This window comes from Haemorhous mexicanus, chromosome Z (genome assembly GCF_027477595.1).
Source record: "Haemorhous mexicanus isolate bHaeMex1 chromosome Z, bHaeMex1.pri, whole genome shotgun sequence".
Classification (NCBI taxonomy): Eukaryota; Metazoa; Chordata; class Aves; order Passeriformes; family Fringillidae; genus Haemorhous; species Haemorhous mexicanus.
The window spans coordinates 80084972-80101396 of record NC_082381.1 but is presented as its reverse complement, the minus strand read 5'-3'; the positions used below and the strand labels follow the sequence as shown (position 1 = coordinate 80101396).

Below are 16425 nucleotides of genomic sequence, written 5' to 3'. Positions count from 1 at the left end.
CCTCGGTCGGCTCACGGGCAGCTCCCGGACAGCGCTCGGCAACTCTCGCACGCCCCTCAGCAGCGCTCGCTCAGTGCTCGGCTACTCTCGGAATCTGCTCGGCGGCGCTCGGCCGCGCTCGGCCGGGCAGCCCCGGGAACCGGCGGCGGGGCGGGTCCGTGCTTCCGCCGTGCCCCGGGGGCGCGGGCGGGGCGGGGCGGGGCGGTGAAGAAGAGGGCGCGCACGGGGCGGGGGGCGGTGATGGCGGCGGCGGAGGAGACGGTGGAGTGGCCGCTGATGCGGCATTACGAGGGTGCAGCGCAGGGCCGCGGCGTGGCGGCGGACGGCTGGCGCGTCTGCCTGGCACACAGCTTCGAGGAGCTGCGGCAGCCCTACGGCGCCGGGGACGTGCCGCTCCGCGATGTCCTGCGGCACGTCGGCTTCGGCTTGCGGTACGGCGGGGGATGGAGGGGGCCGGGAACACACCGGGACGAGGGAGGGCGTTCCTCGGGGGACACGGCGTTGCGCCGGAGCCGCTCGGTGCGCGGGGGCCTGTCCGGGGAGGCACCTGAGATGTCCCGGTGTACGGACGGGCAGAGTCCGGCGGATCACGGAAGGCCCCGGGCTGGCCGGAGCCGCCCTCCTACCGCCCGGAGGCGCCGGCACTCTCCAGCCTTCCTGGCGCCGGCACCGGGAGCAGTTGGTGCTGAAGTGGCAGCACCCGGCGCTTGGGCTCCTCAGAACGGGGGAGCTGGGAGGACTCGGGGCATCGCTTGGGGATGGGGACCCCCATTTCCCACCCCTAGGGCTCATCGCTGCCGCATCCTCCCCGGCACAGTCCCCAGTGCTGGCCGCTGGATGTTAAACTAGGGCCAGCTGGGAGGGGTTTGGAACGCTGTGTGCTGTGGCAGGTTCGGGAGCGGGCACCTCTCTCGGCTTTGCCTTGGGGTGAGCTGGAAGTGACGACGGAGAGCACGCGTGGAAAGCGACAGCGTCGTTTTAGGCTTTAACGCTGGAGTCCGGGTGCTGCAGTGCTTGTGCACCCGTGGGGCTGAATGCGGGGACCTGCCACTGCGTTGCTTATTTCCTTGTACTGGATTTATGACTCCTGCTTCCATTTTCTGCTGGTGTCCTTGGAGGCTGCCACTTGCCAAGCTGGTTCCTGCAAAGCTGGATGAAAGGGCAGATTCTGGATTGCTTTGGGGTGCAAAGCATGCTGGTCTGACCTGAGACACCCCGGTGCGAGCCTGGGCATCCGGGAAGGGAGAGCATAGGTCATGCGCTGGAGATAAATAAAGGCTGCTGGAAAAGCTTCTGCAGCAGGTTGGGATGAGCTGAGCATGTGGGAAAGCATGAAGTTCTGGTGGGGTGAGCAGGGAGGAGAGGTGATCCTGGCCTTGTTCTCATTGAAGTCTGGAAGAGCCTTGTATCTATCCTAGGAAAAGGTCTTTGAAAGCAAGAAGCTTGAAGTCAAACTACTGCCTCTTCTCCTGTTCAAGTTTAGGAGGTAATTTTGTTGTTTTCTCAAAGTACTTTTGCCATGGCAAGAGCTTCCCTGCCAGGAGATTCCAGCCATAAGAGCAGAGGAGACAGAGTGCTAGGGTCATGAGAAATATCTGTGTGATTTTGATTTAAAACCCAAGGCAAACATTGTTGGCTGAAAGGGCAGCCCATTCAGGGATGCAAGGATATATGGGAGGCTGCATGCTCCAGGTGGGCATCTCAGCATCTGCCTGGCTGGGGCAGCCAGCTCATGGAAAGCTGGGTGCTGGTGCTGCAAGAGAAATCTGGACTTCAGTTCTCTGTCATGGTGCAGGGATCTGTGAAGCCCTGCAGATTGGCCTGCCTTTTCCTGAGTGACCCCTGTGCCAGGGATGTTCTAAAAACTTGGCATGGCCTGGTGCATCAAGTGCAAAGTCACCTGGTGCAGGTGTTTGTAGCCACTGGGGGCATCTTGGGGTCACTGCTTAGGCTCAGGAGATCCAGAGGAGCTCAGCAGAGGAGCCACAACATTCTGGGTTGACATTGTTGCATTGAATTAAACATGATGAAGGGTGCCCTCTTCTGCAGCACCAGTTCTAGGTGCAGGTGACATGGCTGGGTGTGGACAGCCCTGGTGCAGGATTTTTTTTGTTAATCAGGGCTTGTCAGGGTAACTGTGGGGGACACGTGTGTCTGGAAAGAACGGGCTGTGCAGAGGGCTCAGCTGGGGCTGGCGAGGCAGGTGAAGAGGTGCAGGTAGGTTTCTGCAGAGGTGGTTCATGTGTCCTGAGAGGGGTCATGGCACAAATCCAGATCAGCTGGGTCATGTTCAGCTAGGTTTTAACTCCAATGCCAGTTTGAAGGGGAAGAAATGCCTTCCAGCCCTGGCAGGGCTTTTGGTGCTACAGAACACAAAGTCTTTCTCCTTGTTATTCTTCAGCCCTGGCAGAGCTGTTAATAGCCAGCAATTGGGCATCGACCACTGAGCTTCTCCTCCTGGCTTGTGTGATTTTGGGAGAAGCTGGCAGGAGAAGAGTTTGCATATTGAGATGATAAAATGACTTTGGCAGTGGCGATAAATTCCAAAGTTTTTCAACTGTGTTCTCCTGTAAAAACTGCTTCCTGAAGTCCATCTCCTGCCTCCTTTTCAAGAAGTCAGGATGCCCTGCTAGGCTGTGCTGCAGCCACTCTGCCTGGCCACCTTATTTCCTGTTGCCAGAAGCCTGCTGGGGAAGCAGCTGGGTTGGTTCCTTGACGATGAGTTGAAAAAAAATAATAATAATTTCCTTGAGAGAGAAAGAGCGCTGCCAAAACCTCGCCTTGGCGGGGTAAGGCTGGGACTGTCCTGTCTGGAGAAGAGCAATTGCAGAAGATATAGCTGGAAGATAGTGGCAGGCCCTGGTTCAGGGCAGTCAAGCAGGACAGGCTGGTTCTCATCATGCCCTGAACCTCTGTGAGCAAAACATGCACAGACAGTCAAACACAAAGCTGGGTCTGTAGGAGTGGAGAGCAGGCTGCAATTAGGTCCTGTGAGATCGCAACCCAGAAAATCTCACCCTGAGAGAGATTTGAGTACCTTAGATGTTTTTGAATAAAGGTGATTGCCCAGTGAGCAGCCAAAAAGTCAGCTCTGGGTTGTTTCTGTTTGGGAAGCATAGCAGCAGAGGTGTCATGGGAGAGCCTCTCTCCCTTGCTCCTGGGTGTGCATGTCCCAGGGGATTATTGCTCATTGCCCATCGCCTGTGCTCTGCATCCTGTGCAACCAGGAGCAGGACAGGCTGTGTGCTCCTGGTTGAGGTGGTTTTCTGCTCAGCAATATGAAATGGGTGTCTGGAGGTAGCTCAGGAACACTGCTCACCATGGGGGCTCCTGTGTCCCCCCTGCCCACCTGGAACACAGGGCCATGGAGCTGCCAGCTGGGTCTTATCTGACTGTTTCCTGGGCAAGGTTCATCAGCTTCTGGTCTGGTTCCCGTGTGCTAATTGTCTCTGTATAGAAGGCTTAACTTGTGGCAGTTTATTAGCCAAAGCCAGTATTTTACAAGCATTGACTCGGAGCCCAGCCCTGCTCCTCTTGCCTGCAGTGGTGCTGGCACACCCAGCTGCAGGTGTGCCCCTGTTTGGGTGTCTTGATTCCCAGACCTTTGGGTGAGAAATTATCTGATGGGCAGTGCTGGTCTGTGCAGCTGGTGTGCAGGAGGAGGCACGTCCCCAGGATCCTGCCAGCTGCAGACGGCAACCATCACCACTTCCAGGGCAAGGCTGCCCTGTGCCCTCTGCCCCTGATGAAGTGATAGTGTATGGCAATGGGGAAGTGGGTGGAGGTGGAAGAGCAAGGCACGTGTCCCTGGAGCAGTGTGTGTCTCTTCTGGGCTTGCACCTCTGCTTGCAGGCCTTCCTTAGCAGAACACTGTGTACTAGGCATGGATGTGGTGGTGGCCCTTGTGTGCATTCCCACTTCTCCATGAGTGTCTGGGAAAGCCTGTGCTACATGAGCTGGGAGTCCTGCTCTTGAGTTGCCCTTGCAGTCAGTCCTGAGCTGCCTGAACTCTGCCTGCTTGTGCTTGCTGAGTGATGCATGCTCCAGATGGGTGATAGAGCCTTATCACCCCTTGTGCCATGTGCATGGGGACATGGGTTCCTGTTGTCCATCTCCGCAAGGAGGGAAAGCTCAACCTATGTTCATCCTGCCCGGTGACAATGAAGGGATGGTGTTGCCTGCTCCTTAGTTCTTCAATACGTTTCTTTCCCTTGCAGGTACTTCAGGTGGTGGGTCAAGAAGACCTGCATAGAGAAGAAAACTGCCTTCATTGACCTCTTGTGTGCTGTTCCTCTGCAGCAGATCTATGGTCAGCCTTCACTTTGGACACTGGGGTGGGCAGGGGTTCACATGGGGCCATCAGGGTGCTAGATGGAATGAGTGAGTCAAGGAGCTTTTGTGATTTGGGTGATACTGAGTGGCTCTCCCCTGCAGAAATGCATGGGGAGAGTTCTTGAGCCAGGTGCCACCTGGGGGAGGAATGGGGTTGCTAACTACTGGTGTCTTTGCCAGGGTGTCCGCTGGGCGGGATCGGGGGAGGCACCATCACCCGTGGCTGGCGGGGAGAGTTCTGCCGCTGGCAGCTGAACCCTGGCCTTTACCACTACGAAACGGTCATTGCCAATCAGGTAGGTCTGTGAGGGGAGTGACAGTCACTGCAGCAGCCTGGGCGCTTGGGACATCTGCCGCAGGACTCCTCTCATCCCCTGCTGTGCTCCTCCACAGTTCACAGTGTGCCTGCGGTGCAAGGGACAGACCATCTACCAGCAGGTCTTGTCCGTGGAGAGCCCCAGCAGCCTGCAGAGCTGGAACTGGGGCTACTGCGGCCACTACGCCTTTTACCATGCCCTGTACCCCCGTGCCTGGCTGGTCTACGAGCTGCCGGGGCAGCAGGTGGTGCTCACCTGCCGGCAGGTCTCGCCCGTCATCCCCCATGACTATAAGGTAAGGCGGTGACGGCATCCCCGAGGGCAGAGCTGCTGGTGAGCGCCTTTCCCAGCATTTCCTCGCTCCCGATGGCAGAGCTGCTTGCTAGCTGCCGCTTTCCCAGCGTGTCCCCGCTCCCGAGGGCAGAGCTGCTCGTTTGCTGGCGCTTTTCTCAGCGTGTCCCCTCTCCTGAGGGCAGAGCTGCTCGCCCGCCGCTTTCCCAGCGTGTCCCCCCGGCCGCACTCAGCAGCGCTGCGGGCGGGGGAAGCCCCGCAGCCGCAGCCGTGCGGGAGCTCAGCATTGCAACAAGGGATGGCTCAGCGCTGCCGCTGCCCGTGCCGGCTGCCAGCCCCAGGCGAGGGTGGCAGCTGTGCTGCTGACACGTCTGACCTTCCTCTTACCCCGGCATTGCAGCAGCACGTGAGCCCGTATCAGCCTGCCGAGCAGATGAGTGATGAGACGCCCGGCTGAGCCCTAAAGGCTGCTTTCCGTCCCTCTGCTGCCCGGCGTGGGGCTTGCCAGCCCAGGGCTGCTTCTCACTGGAATTTTGTCTTGCCTTCCTCCCAAATTCCTCTGCTCCTGCTGCTGCTGCTCAGCTTGGCAAGAGACTCCAAGACCAAGTTATTATTGCCCGTGCTCTTGCTGCCGCTGCATCCTGCGTGGTGTCCCCAGTAGAGGAAAATGATGCTGGGGCAGCTGCCCGTGGAGCGGCAGTCCTGTAGGCAGCTTTCTGCGTCTCTGCCAGGACTCCAGCTTGCCGGTGGGAGTGTTCATCTGGGAGGTGGAGAACGGGAGGGATGAGGACGTGGAGGTGTCCATCATGTTCAGCCTGCAGAACGGGCCGGGAGCGAAGGCGGCCGGGAGCGGCGGGCACTGGAACGAGCCCTTCACCTTCCACAAGGATGGCCAGCGGGTTGCTGGGGTCCTGCTGCACCACTGCCCGCCCGTGAACCCCCTCACCCTGGCCATCTCTGCCCGGGAGAAGGTAAAGGGCTGGCCCTGCTGCCGTGGCTCCTGCTGGGGAGGCTGTGCAGCCCTGCTGCGTGTGGGGGAGCTGCCTGCAGGCAGCTGGCAAAGGGTGGGGGGGCACGAGCTTGGGGTTGGCACCGTTCCTCAGCGCTCGCCTGACGCCACGAGTGGGGACATGACTTCCCTGAGGGCACCCTTTTGGGGACGGTGTCAGGAGAGCAGCTGAGGCAACGAGTTGCAAGTTGCTGGGCAGCACATGAGAAGTGAGTGTCATGTCCTGCTGGTGGTATTGGGGAGGGGAGAGTGAATCTTCTCCTCCAAAGGAGCAGCCCCTGATGATGCTCTTCCCTTGTTCAGGCTGGCACGGGAGTCACCCACGTGACGGCATTTGATCCCACAGGATTGGGTGGAGAGGTGTGGCAGGACCTGCTGCAGGATGGCAGGCTGGATTCACCCCCTGGTGAGTGCCTCCATCCACCCTGGGATGGGTGCAGGCGGAGCAGGGCAAGTGGGTGGCCATGCTGCTTCTGGGCACCCAAGCCAGGGCAGTGTTCTTTGCTCCAGCCTCCTTGGCTCTTCAAAATCTCCCCAGGATGCTGTGGTTTCTTCCCAAATTTAGGCTGTATCCAAACTTCCTATTGCTTGTCCTTGCTGTGGTTCTCCAAAAGCTGTTCATACCACTTAGAGGCTGTTCTTGGGTATTGGCTACACATGCCAATGTCTCATTATTCTGTGTGTGGTTGCACACTGAATTGAGATTTCTGCTAGGAAGCCTTTGTGCTTCCCAGCCCCCTTCCCTTAGTTAATTTCCAGATAAATTAGCTGTGTCCTGTCAGAATTGTGTTTGCTGGTGTAACCAGTGTTTGGGATTTAGTGCTGCTGTCACTTTCTCTCCTCTTCCTACTGTAACAGTTCTTTGAACGTCTCTGGTATTCTTCTGATAATTCTGCATCCATTCTCAGGTCTCTGCTCACTCCCTTGGGAGGAGCCTTGAAGCAGGGTGGCATCTCCAGCCTTTGGTACTCACCTCCTATTGCCATAAAAGGTGACCATTTCCCTAATGTCTCTCAGTTTTTAAACAAGGATGATGCTGACCAACTAGTGATGCTGGGTCTTTGCAAGTTTTCTTGAGGCTTAAATTATGCAAATGAATCATTTGTGATGTAATTTTTTCCAGAAAAAATAAGCCTCCCGCCTAGATGCATTCAGAGCTCTCAGGCTATTGGGATGTGGTTTTTCTTCATGCATGCCAGACATTATCATAGTCAGGATCTGTGCTTATGTCGCTCTAATTAGTTTACCTTGTACACATGTCAGAACCAGCATATAATTATCCAGCCACCTAAGGGTTTTTCTTAAACACCAGGTGGCTCAAACGCCCTGCAAAAAGCTGGAAACAATGACTGTCCCTAGAAAGTCACAGTGTCTCTGACTGCAGTGCTGATACAGAGTCATGGGATACTCTGTAGCTTCCATTCGTGCCTGGTGGCTTTTCCTGCCTGATCTGTTCCTGTTCTTGGATGACTGAATTCTTTTAACCACTCCTCCTATGGAAGGTTTTTTTTTCCCTGCGGCGACATCATCCCTTAAAGCCCTGGGCTGTACCTTTCAGGTTGTACAGGAGCTTTGGTATGCCCACTCTCATCTCCCTCAAGGTGTGTGTGAACTTCAGTTACCTTCCCTTTGGTCTTCCTTGGTTGCTTAAGAATATCTTAATTTTTTCTGGTAGGTAAAAGCAGGCCGACAGAGAAGGGGGAGGTGACAGCAGCAGCAGTCTGTGCCAGTTGTAGGGTGCCTGCCCACGGGCACAAGACGCTGGAGTTAGCCCTGGCTTGGGACATGCCCTGTGTTCACTTCGGCTCCAAGGAAAAGCTGCACCTCAGGTAGGTGTGTTCTCTCCACTGGTGTTTGGCTCATGCCCCCAAAGCCCTGTTTTCCCTCCTCCCTGACTTGTGTACTATGAGGGGACCTTTTGCCTCCCACTCCTTGTGGCTGTGGCCCTGCCAGCTCAGGGAGAGGACCCTGTGTCCAGCCCCTGCTCCCCAATGCCCCTGCAGTAGCAGCTGAGTTACACTGTTCTCTGCAGTCCAGTGTCCCTCTGTGGTGTCCGTGTGGGTTTCCCAGGTGGAGCCCATGGGGTGCTGACCAAACCCTCCCTTGGCAGGCGGTACACCCGGTTTTTTGGCAGCAAAGGCGATGCTGCTCCTGCCCTGTCCCATTATGCCCTGACACACTACGAGGAGTGGGAGAGGAAGATTGAAGCATGGCAGAATCCCATCCTGGAGAACAGGTAGGGCAGATGAGAGCACCTTCCCAGCGGCCTCCTGGGCTTGGCTGCCGCAGGAGCATCACCACCCCGGCCTCCGAGGATGAGCTTCCCTCTTTCCCGCAGCCAGCTGCCTTCCTGGTACAAGTCAGCCCTGTTCAACGAGCTCTACTTCCTGACGGATGGAGGGACCATCTGGATGGAGGTGCCCCCTGACTGCTGTGCCGAGGACCTGCAGGGGCCGGCGGGGGCGGGGCTCTCCCACCTCCTCCCTGTCCTGCGGGAGTACGGAAGGTTTGCTTATTTGGAAGGTAACTCACAAGGATGTGAGGCATTCTCCAGTCTCAAGCCCTCCCATTACTGTAACCATAGTGTGTTTTGAACCTGCCATGGGGATGTTTTTCACACTCCAGTGTGTGTAGGGAGCAGTGCTATTCCCAGGAAAAGCCCTTGCAGCCCTGAAGGATAGGGCATGGAGTGTTCCCCACATGCCTGGTGCTCTGTATAGAGAATGAAACTCTCTTTGAACGGGAGCCCCTGCCTGTGCTGGGAAAGATGCCCGTGTCCAGGGCCCTGTGGAGGGAGCAGCTTTGCCCCTTCTCCCCTCCCCATGGCAGTGTCCTTGCCCTCACCACCTGCTGTGTCCTGCCAGGCCAGGAGTACCGGATGTACAACACCTACGATGTCCATTTCTACGCCTCCTTTGCCCTCATCATGCTGTGGCCCAAGCTGCAGATCAGCCTGCAGTATGACATTGGTGAGTGTCCCCAGAGCCCTGCCTTGGTGCCTGCTCCTCAGGGAGAGACAGAGCCTTTGGGACAGCTGCTGCTGCTGCAGAGATGTGCCATGGAGCCAGCATCCCCCTCCAGCTGCTCTGCTGTGCCCAGCACTTGCAGCCCTGGAATGCTGCTGCCCCAGCAGCTCAGTGCCCAGCACTGGGGGTGCCTTCTTGCCATGCTGGCTCTGCCTGCCCTTGGGGAGCGCCTGGTCTTCCCAGCTCTGTCCTTGCCCCTTGCAGAGCAGACATGGAGCAGTTTGCAGACTCCCAGTCTGGGAGCTCTGGCTGAGTTTGGTGGCTGCTTGTTGCTGGCCAGAGTGTGGAGCACCGCCCTTTGCTGGGCTCTGGTAGGGCTGAGCCCACTGGGTTCCCTTCCCAGCCCTCCCTTAAGGGGGTAGTGACAGTTGCATGTCCCCTGCTGAGTGGGGGATGGAGAGCAGCCTGTCCCCTCAGGTCTTTGAAAAGGGCTGTGATCTTGGAGCTCCAAAGGGCAGCCTGGCGTACTGGTGCTGGTGGCTCTGCCTGTGCTTATGCTTGGACCTTTCTGCCACAGTTTTTGCTGTCCTTCTTATTTGTCCTGCTTTGTGTTCTCTGCAGCTGTCACTGTGGTGAATGAGGATGTCCAGCCACGGCAGTACCTGATTTGTGGTCAGACAGCCCAGGTGAAGATGAAGAATGTGGTGCCACATGACACTGGGGACCCAGGTGAGGGGTCTGTTGGGCCTGTGGGGGAGCAGAGGGGATGCCAAGCTGTGGGAAATGGCTATGGTGCATGAAATACACTTTTTAATGATGTCAAGCACTGGAACTGGCTGCCTGGGAAGTTGTGGTGCCACCATCCATGGTGTATTTAAAAGTGTAGATGTGGCACTTAGGGATGTGGTTCAGTGGTGAACTTAGCAGTGCTGAGAGGTCTTTTCCAGCTTATATGACTGTGTCATTCTATATTTTCTGGGAATGGAAAGCTGGATGGTGTGGGGTGGTGATGAAGACCCTGCTGCATGGATCTTTTACAAGGGAGACAGAGGGAAGTAGCAGGAAGGCTGTTCTCGCTAGAGATGGCACAGGGTACAACTTGCTCTTTCAGTGCTGTTTGATCCCAGCACCCTTGGGTCCTCGCTCCTGTGTAGGAGGAGGGATGTTTGTTGCTTGCTGCCCTGCTGCATCTGGTCTGTCCTGGTTTAGGTGACGAGCCATGGCAGCGTGTCAATGCCTACCTGATGCACAACACTGCTGACTGGAAGGACCTCAACCTCAAGTTTGTGCTGCAGGTGTACCGTGACTACTACCTGACACGTGACTCCCTGTACCTGCGGGACATGTGGCCAGTGTGCCAGGTACTGGGAGATCAGACTGTGGGGCATCACCGTTTCCCACTTCCCACTTCAGGAGCCAAGCAGCTTCCTGAGAGGGTGGATGCTCCCGAGCAGAGCATGAGGAGCTTCCAGCATGTGAGAACTGTGTGACCATGTCCTGCCTCTCCCACAGGCTGTGATGGAGTCGGAGCTGAAGTTTGACACGGATAACGATGGGCTCATTGAAAACAGCGGCTTTGCTGACCAGACGTACGACGCGTGGGCAGTGCATGGAGCCAGGTGAGCAAGAGAGGCTGGTTGGAGAAGGGCAGCTTTGGGGAAGGGACATAGCTCAGAGCTGGGCCCTTGTAGGCCGTTTGTCACAGAACCCTTGAGGTGTCCCACATTGCTGATGCTTCTCTCGTTTGGCTCCGGCAGTGCCTACTGTGGCGGACTGTGGCTGGCTGCGGTCTGCATGATGTGCAAGATGGCAGAAGTGCTTGGGGATACTGAGATCCAGCAAAAATACCTGGACATCCTGAACAAGGGCAAGGAGGCGTTTGAGAGGATGCTCTGGAATGGTGGGTGCTCAGCAGTGGGGAACCACACTCAGCTAGCCGTCTGTGCATCCCTTGGGAGGGAGTGGCTTCTCCTTGGATCACGGAGCCTTGTGGGGAATGGGGGAAGGAAAGGGCAATACTGTCCCTGCAAGCTGGGGGGAAGGAAGGGAGATGCTGTCCCTCCAAATGGAGGGTAAGGAGCAGCTGTCTAGGCAGGAATAAGTGTGGGAAAGAGAGAAGAGTGTTGTGGGAAAAGCAGCTGTGCTCCTGCCACACAGGGAGGTATGTAGGGACAGCTTATACAAGCCAGTATCTTAATCTATCGATTTTAAACTGTTTCCTGCCTTTTCCAGGAAAATACTACAACTATGATAGCAGTGGAAGTGACACGTCCAGCAGCATCATGTCAGACCAGTGTGCTGGGCAGTGGTTTCTTGGAGCTTGTGGTCTGGACCAAGAAGACTTTGAGGTAAAAGAAGGGGCTGCCTTTTGTGGTTGTGGCAAGATGGGACCTGTGGCAGGAGGGAAGCAGCAGCAGGGCTGGCACGTGTTGGGGGTTACACTTTAGGGCTAGTGTAGGAGGCACCTGCCTGCTCTCTCACTCTGCACACCATAGTGGAGGCTGTTGGATGGGTGCAGTGGAATCCATCTTAGACCAGAACCCTCTCACAGAGAGGCCATGCAAGCAGGGATGTGTAACTGCAGCTAGCTTTGGCCCCAGTGGGGTTTGTGGTGGGCAAGGTGCTATTTGTTTAAAAACAGTAAAAAACGTGTATGAAACTTTCAACAATATTTGCTGCCCTAAAATGTCCAAAATTAATATCAGAGGGATCTATGGCTTATTCCAAGTAATGAAGGCTGTTGCTCTTCAGTTGCAAGAGAAGAGTTGGCTTCAGACTCCTCATGTCTGTGCTCAGAGCAGCCACTGGTGCTACAACACCTTAAAGGGAGAGGGGCAGTGCAGAACCATTGGGTTATTTACACCCCGTGGGCTGCTGTCACAGCAAAGCTTTCTGGTGGACATGGGCAGGGAAAGGCCTCAGCTGAGTGAAGGGAGGAGTGACTTTGTCTGTTGGAGGGTGACAAACCACTTCACTGTGTGCTGGGAAATCAGAGGGGAGCTTCAGGTGACTTTGGCTGTTCATTCCCTCCTGTGTTTGCCCCAGTGTGGGATTGGGGCTGTGCCTGGGGCTCCAGGCAGGGTGTGGCCCAGCCCTCCTGCAGTAAATGCCTCCTGTAGTTCCTTTTGGGGAGGATGCAGTAGATGTGGTGCAGTCCAGAATGTAGCCTGCCTTTCCCCAGCCTCAGCCTGGTGCTGCTGAAAGTGGCACTTGTCCCTGCTCTCTGGTGAGCTCTGAGCTGACTGCAGGTGGGACTGGTGAATTCCCCTCCTCTGTTAGCACGACGTTTCATGGATTTTTTTTTTCTATGTATTTTGCTCCACTGCCTGGCTGGCATCACTCCTGTCTGTGAGCTCATTAACGTGGCCTTGGTGCATGAACAAGTCAGAAATGTGACATAAGAACCGTCTGTGATCCGGTCCTGAAGAGAGTGTGCCCAAAAGCTCCTGCCAGAGAAGGGCAGACCAGCCCTTCCCTGATTCCCACAGCATCCCCTGGCTTATCTCCAGAGCCACAGTGGGGAAAACTGTCTGCAGGGATGCTTGGCTTGAGCATAGAGAGGAGGGATTTGCTGCTTTTGCTTTGGACTGCCCAGCCTTCCCTGGCAGGGTCCTGCCTGGCGTCATCCCAGCCTCTGCTTCCCCTGGCTCTGGTGTCACCAGACTGACAAGAAGTGTCTGGCATGTCCCTGGGCTGTGCTGATGAGCTCCATGGCTCTTGTCTCTCTTGCAAGTGACAGCCATAAAGCTGATGAGGATGGTGTGGTTGGCCAGGCCCCCAAAGCAAACCCACAAGCAATGGGGAAGGGTCTTGGCCAGTGATTGTGGGTGAGAAGCTGTTTTTGGAGATCAACTACTTAGATGAGCTGTCAGCATCCTCTTGAGCAATGTAGAATGTGGTTCAGCACACCTCTGTAAAGTATTTTGGGGGCTTTTTTAACCTTTTGGGGAAAGAGATGTTTCCCTTTCTCCTGTTATTCTTTGAGGTGGGAATTTGTGTCTGTTAACCCAGCGAGCTGTGTTGCCCTTTTCCTCACGGAAAATTCAATCCCGCTCCAGACCCATCCTGAGGGGTCCGCATGAGCACCAAGCCCGTCTCTGTCTGCCCAGGTTTTCCCCAAGGCTCACGTTCTCAGTGCGCTCAGGACCATCTTTGAGAAGAACGTGCTGGGCTTCGCGGGCGGCACCATGGGTGCCGTGAACGGCATGAGGCCCGACGGCAAGCCCGACACCTCCAGCGTGCAGTCCAACGAGGTGTGGGTCGGCGTGGTCTACTCCCTGGCTGCCACCATGATCCAGGAGGTGAGCGGGGGGGATGCTGCTGCTGCGCTCACCAGCTCTGTGTGCTCCCTGGGCGTGCTGATGCTCCTGTTCCCTCTCGTGCAGGGCATGGTGGAGGAAGGATTCCGTACGGCGGAGGGCTGCTACCGGACGGTGTGGGAACGGCTGGGCATGGCTTTCCAGACGCCGGAGGCCTATCGGGAGAAGAAGGTGTACCGCTCGCTGGCCTACATGCGGCCCCTCAGCATCTGGAGCATGCAGCTGGCCCTGGAGCGCCGGGCTGGCCGGGCACCGGCGCCCGCACAGCTCCCCCAGGACCACAGCCACCCTTGAGCCTGGTGGCACTGGGCAGGGCACCGGGGGCACCGCGGGCTGGGGGGTGCAGATGGCAGGCAGGGACCCTCCCTCTCTCTCTGTGCTAGTACTCACATTGCTGTTTTCCTTCCCTACCTCCACTATGTGCCCTTGACCTCAGAGGGCTTCCAGCTGCTGATGCTGAGCACAAGGGGGGGACTAGAGGTGTGGGGGATGTCTCCTCAGAGCGTGGTGGCTTAAGGAGTTGCTGCTGGAGCCTGTGCCTCCCCTTCCCCATCACTCAGGGCTCTGATAGCCCTTAGGCTCCCCAGCCATCCCAAACTGCAGCTGGTACCTTGCCCAGAGGCACAGGAGACCTCTCTCCTGCAGGCATTGGGCTGGGTAAGGTGGGCAGCTGTCCTGCAGGGAAAGAAAAGGGTGTGGGTGAATGTGTGTGTGAGGAGATTGGAGTGGTGCACTCAGGCACACGGACGCTGTAGTTGTCCTGGGCTGACACTGCACATGCTGCCTGGCTCTCCCCCAGCAGGGCCTGTGGCAGATACAATCCCCAGGGGAGACCCGGCTCCCTGGACAGTGACAATCTGAGCCCAAGAAGCAGGTCCTGGTCTGGTACCATGGCCCCTCCCTGCTGGTGCCGGGGCCAGGCAGTGGAGCACATGAAAGGGGATAAATCACTTCAGTTCTTAATAAATGTGTCCAGCTGTCTACTCTTATTCTTCTTTCGTGTCTTCTTTGGCACAGGACCAAACTGGAAGAGGGGACTGTTGCAATTCTTCCCCTTTGTCTTCCTGGACGACACTGGAGGGCTAGGGAGGCAGGGAGGGGACAAGTCCCAGTGGTGTCTGGCTCTTGTGGAGTTTTGCTGAAGGGGGCAGGATGTGCCTCCCTACCAACTTTTCAAGATGTTCTAGCAGCAGGTAAGACCTGCTTCTTGCTTGGCTCCTGGCTCTGCCCTGCCTTGCAGGCAGCAGAGGAGAGAGCATTCCTCCTGAGAAGGCCTCTGTGGGCAGCAGCTGAGCCCCAGGGCTGCAGGCCCTCAACTGCATGGAGTCCCTTCTGCCCAGGGCTGGGCACCTTGCTTCCTTCTCCTTTCTCTGCCACTGCAGCATTTGAAGGCTGCAATCCTGGTGTGGGAGGGAAAGGAAGGAGGGAGCTCCTGTTGTGCCCACAGAAACACAGATCTCCTGGACAGATGGGTACTATATCCCTTGGACAGGGAGATGGACAGCCCAGTCCCATTTCTGTATCAGGACTTGTAACTTGAACGATTCCCTATTTGCAAATATTTGCAGTTCCCTATTTGCAGGGGTGAATGGAGAAAGGGGTGTCATGCTGCTTTTGGTGTTGAACAATGCTGAAATGAGTCTGACTCATCAGTCCCTGAAGCTCAACATCCTGAGTAGTGATAAGAAGGTGGGATAGAACTGGCAAAGAACCAAAGAAAGGAAACCAGCAAGTGATACTATTGATCATGTATCTAAAGCTGCTGAACTGCCAGAGCTGACATCCTGCTGATAGTCAGTCACATTATACTGTAAAAGGTTGCCCCCAGTTTCTAAGGTCAAGGTCTTCTAAAACCCTCCTTCCCAGAGTGTGTGTGGAGATTCCTCCCTTGCATGGGGATACCCCCTTCTTGAGGCTGAACCAGAGAGATTTGCCCACAATTACTGGTATGGGTAACATCAGGGTCTACGTTGTAATTGGCTTCGCTAGCTTTAATATAATGAATATGCCTTCAAAATTTTGCACCATACTATTGAAATTGTTACAGCTTCTAATCTGTAGTAAATAATTATTATAAAGATATTTTTGTCTAATAATAAATTATTTGTTTTTATAGAAATACATCTGATTTGGCATCCTCAATGCTGTGGTACTATGTTGTACAAAGTTTCTATTACACCTGTATAATCCTTTAGACATATTCCATTGCCAAAATCTGGGGCTAAATTGGATCCAGCTGTGCCCAAACTTGTCAGTGGTGAGGATTCTAGAAAGCAAGAGAGGGCTTTCTGAACCTTGTGATTCAGTGGGAGGGCTTGTTTAATAAACATTGTCTGAAGCTCCCATTCTGCCTGTGGCACTGTCCCAGACAGACACCCCCACAGTCCCATGTCCTGCATCCCCTCCATCTCCCCAGGCAGGAGCAGATGCGTGGGGCAGTTCTGTGTCCACAGCCAGGGCTCCTCTGGGTGCCACGAGGGGCTGGGAGTGCCAGCCAGGGGACTCCCCGCTCCCAGCATGGGCAGGGGGTGCTGTCACTGCTGTACCTGAGAGCTGCCACTGCACAGTGAAGCCAAAGGTGGGGCAGCTCTTGGCTGCTGGGCTGCTTGCAGGGGTGACAGCAGGATCTGCTTGTTGGTGGCTGCTGCTGCGCTGTGCCAGGAGCCCAAGAAGGTCCCAGCTGTGTTCAGGGCCAAAAGGGTCATGTAGGAGCCCAGCTCGTTTCTCCACAGGCCCTGCAGGTGACGCTGGGGCTTGTGTGGGTGGCTCAGTCAGTGTCCAGGCACAGTCCCACACTGAGCCTGGCTGAGCAGGGGATGTGTGTCCCATGGCACAGCCCCTCGCCCTGGCAGCTGGGACCAGCACATGGCATCAGTCAGGAGAGCAACCCTCAGTCTCTGGGCAGGGCAGCAGAGCTGGAGGTACCCTGTGGCAGGGTAGGTGACCCCCAGTAGCCCCAGGGAAGCACAGCCAGAGCTGGCAGCCTCCTAGGTCATGGGCACTGCACCGTGGCATGGCCCGGCATGGTACAGGATGGTGCACCCAGAACCTGCAGCCCCTCAGGCAAAACCTCTATGTGCTGGGGTGGCAGAGCATGGCACAGAGAAAACACACACCATGGGGATGGCACGGCCAGGGCGTGCAGCCCCTCGCTCCCCACCTTGCACCTGAGACAGCTCAGCTCAGCACAG

The 16425-nt window shown here is 56.3% G+C and overlaps 1 protein-coding gene across 3 annotated transcripts; it reads left to right on the top strand.

The window, feature by feature from the left end:
* Positions 1-6: 6 nt before the first annotated feature.
* Positions 7-14223, top strand: LOC132341524 (non-lysosomal glucosylceramidase-like). Of its 3 annotated transcripts, none has more exons than XM_059873141.1 (17): positions 7-154; positions 4218-4309; positions 4513-4628; positions 4726-4944; positions 5672-5911; positions 6253-6355; positions 7625-7778; positions 8060-8185; positions 8288-8472; positions 8814-8918; positions 9537-9644; positions 10125-10276; positions 10428-10534; positions 10673-10815; positions 11148-11263; positions 13025-13216; positions 13301-14223. In XM_059873141.1, exons 5-17 carry the CDS (start codon positions 5747-5749, stop codon positions 13526-13528), a joined length of 1884 nt encoding a protein of 627 aa, XP_059729124.1. In that variant the 5' UTR covers positions 7-154; positions 4218-4309; positions 4513-4628; positions 4726-4944; positions 5672-5746; the 3' UTR covers positions 13529-14223. The 3 variants fall into 3 exon arrangements, with proteins under 3 accessions (XP_059729124.1, XP_059729123.1, XP_059729125.1); XM_059873140.1 differs by lacking the exon at positions 7-154 and adding an exon at positions 205-431; XM_059873142.1 differs by lacking the exon at positions 7-154 and adding an exon at positions 1468-1486.
* Positions 14224-16425: the final 2202 nt, after the last annotated feature.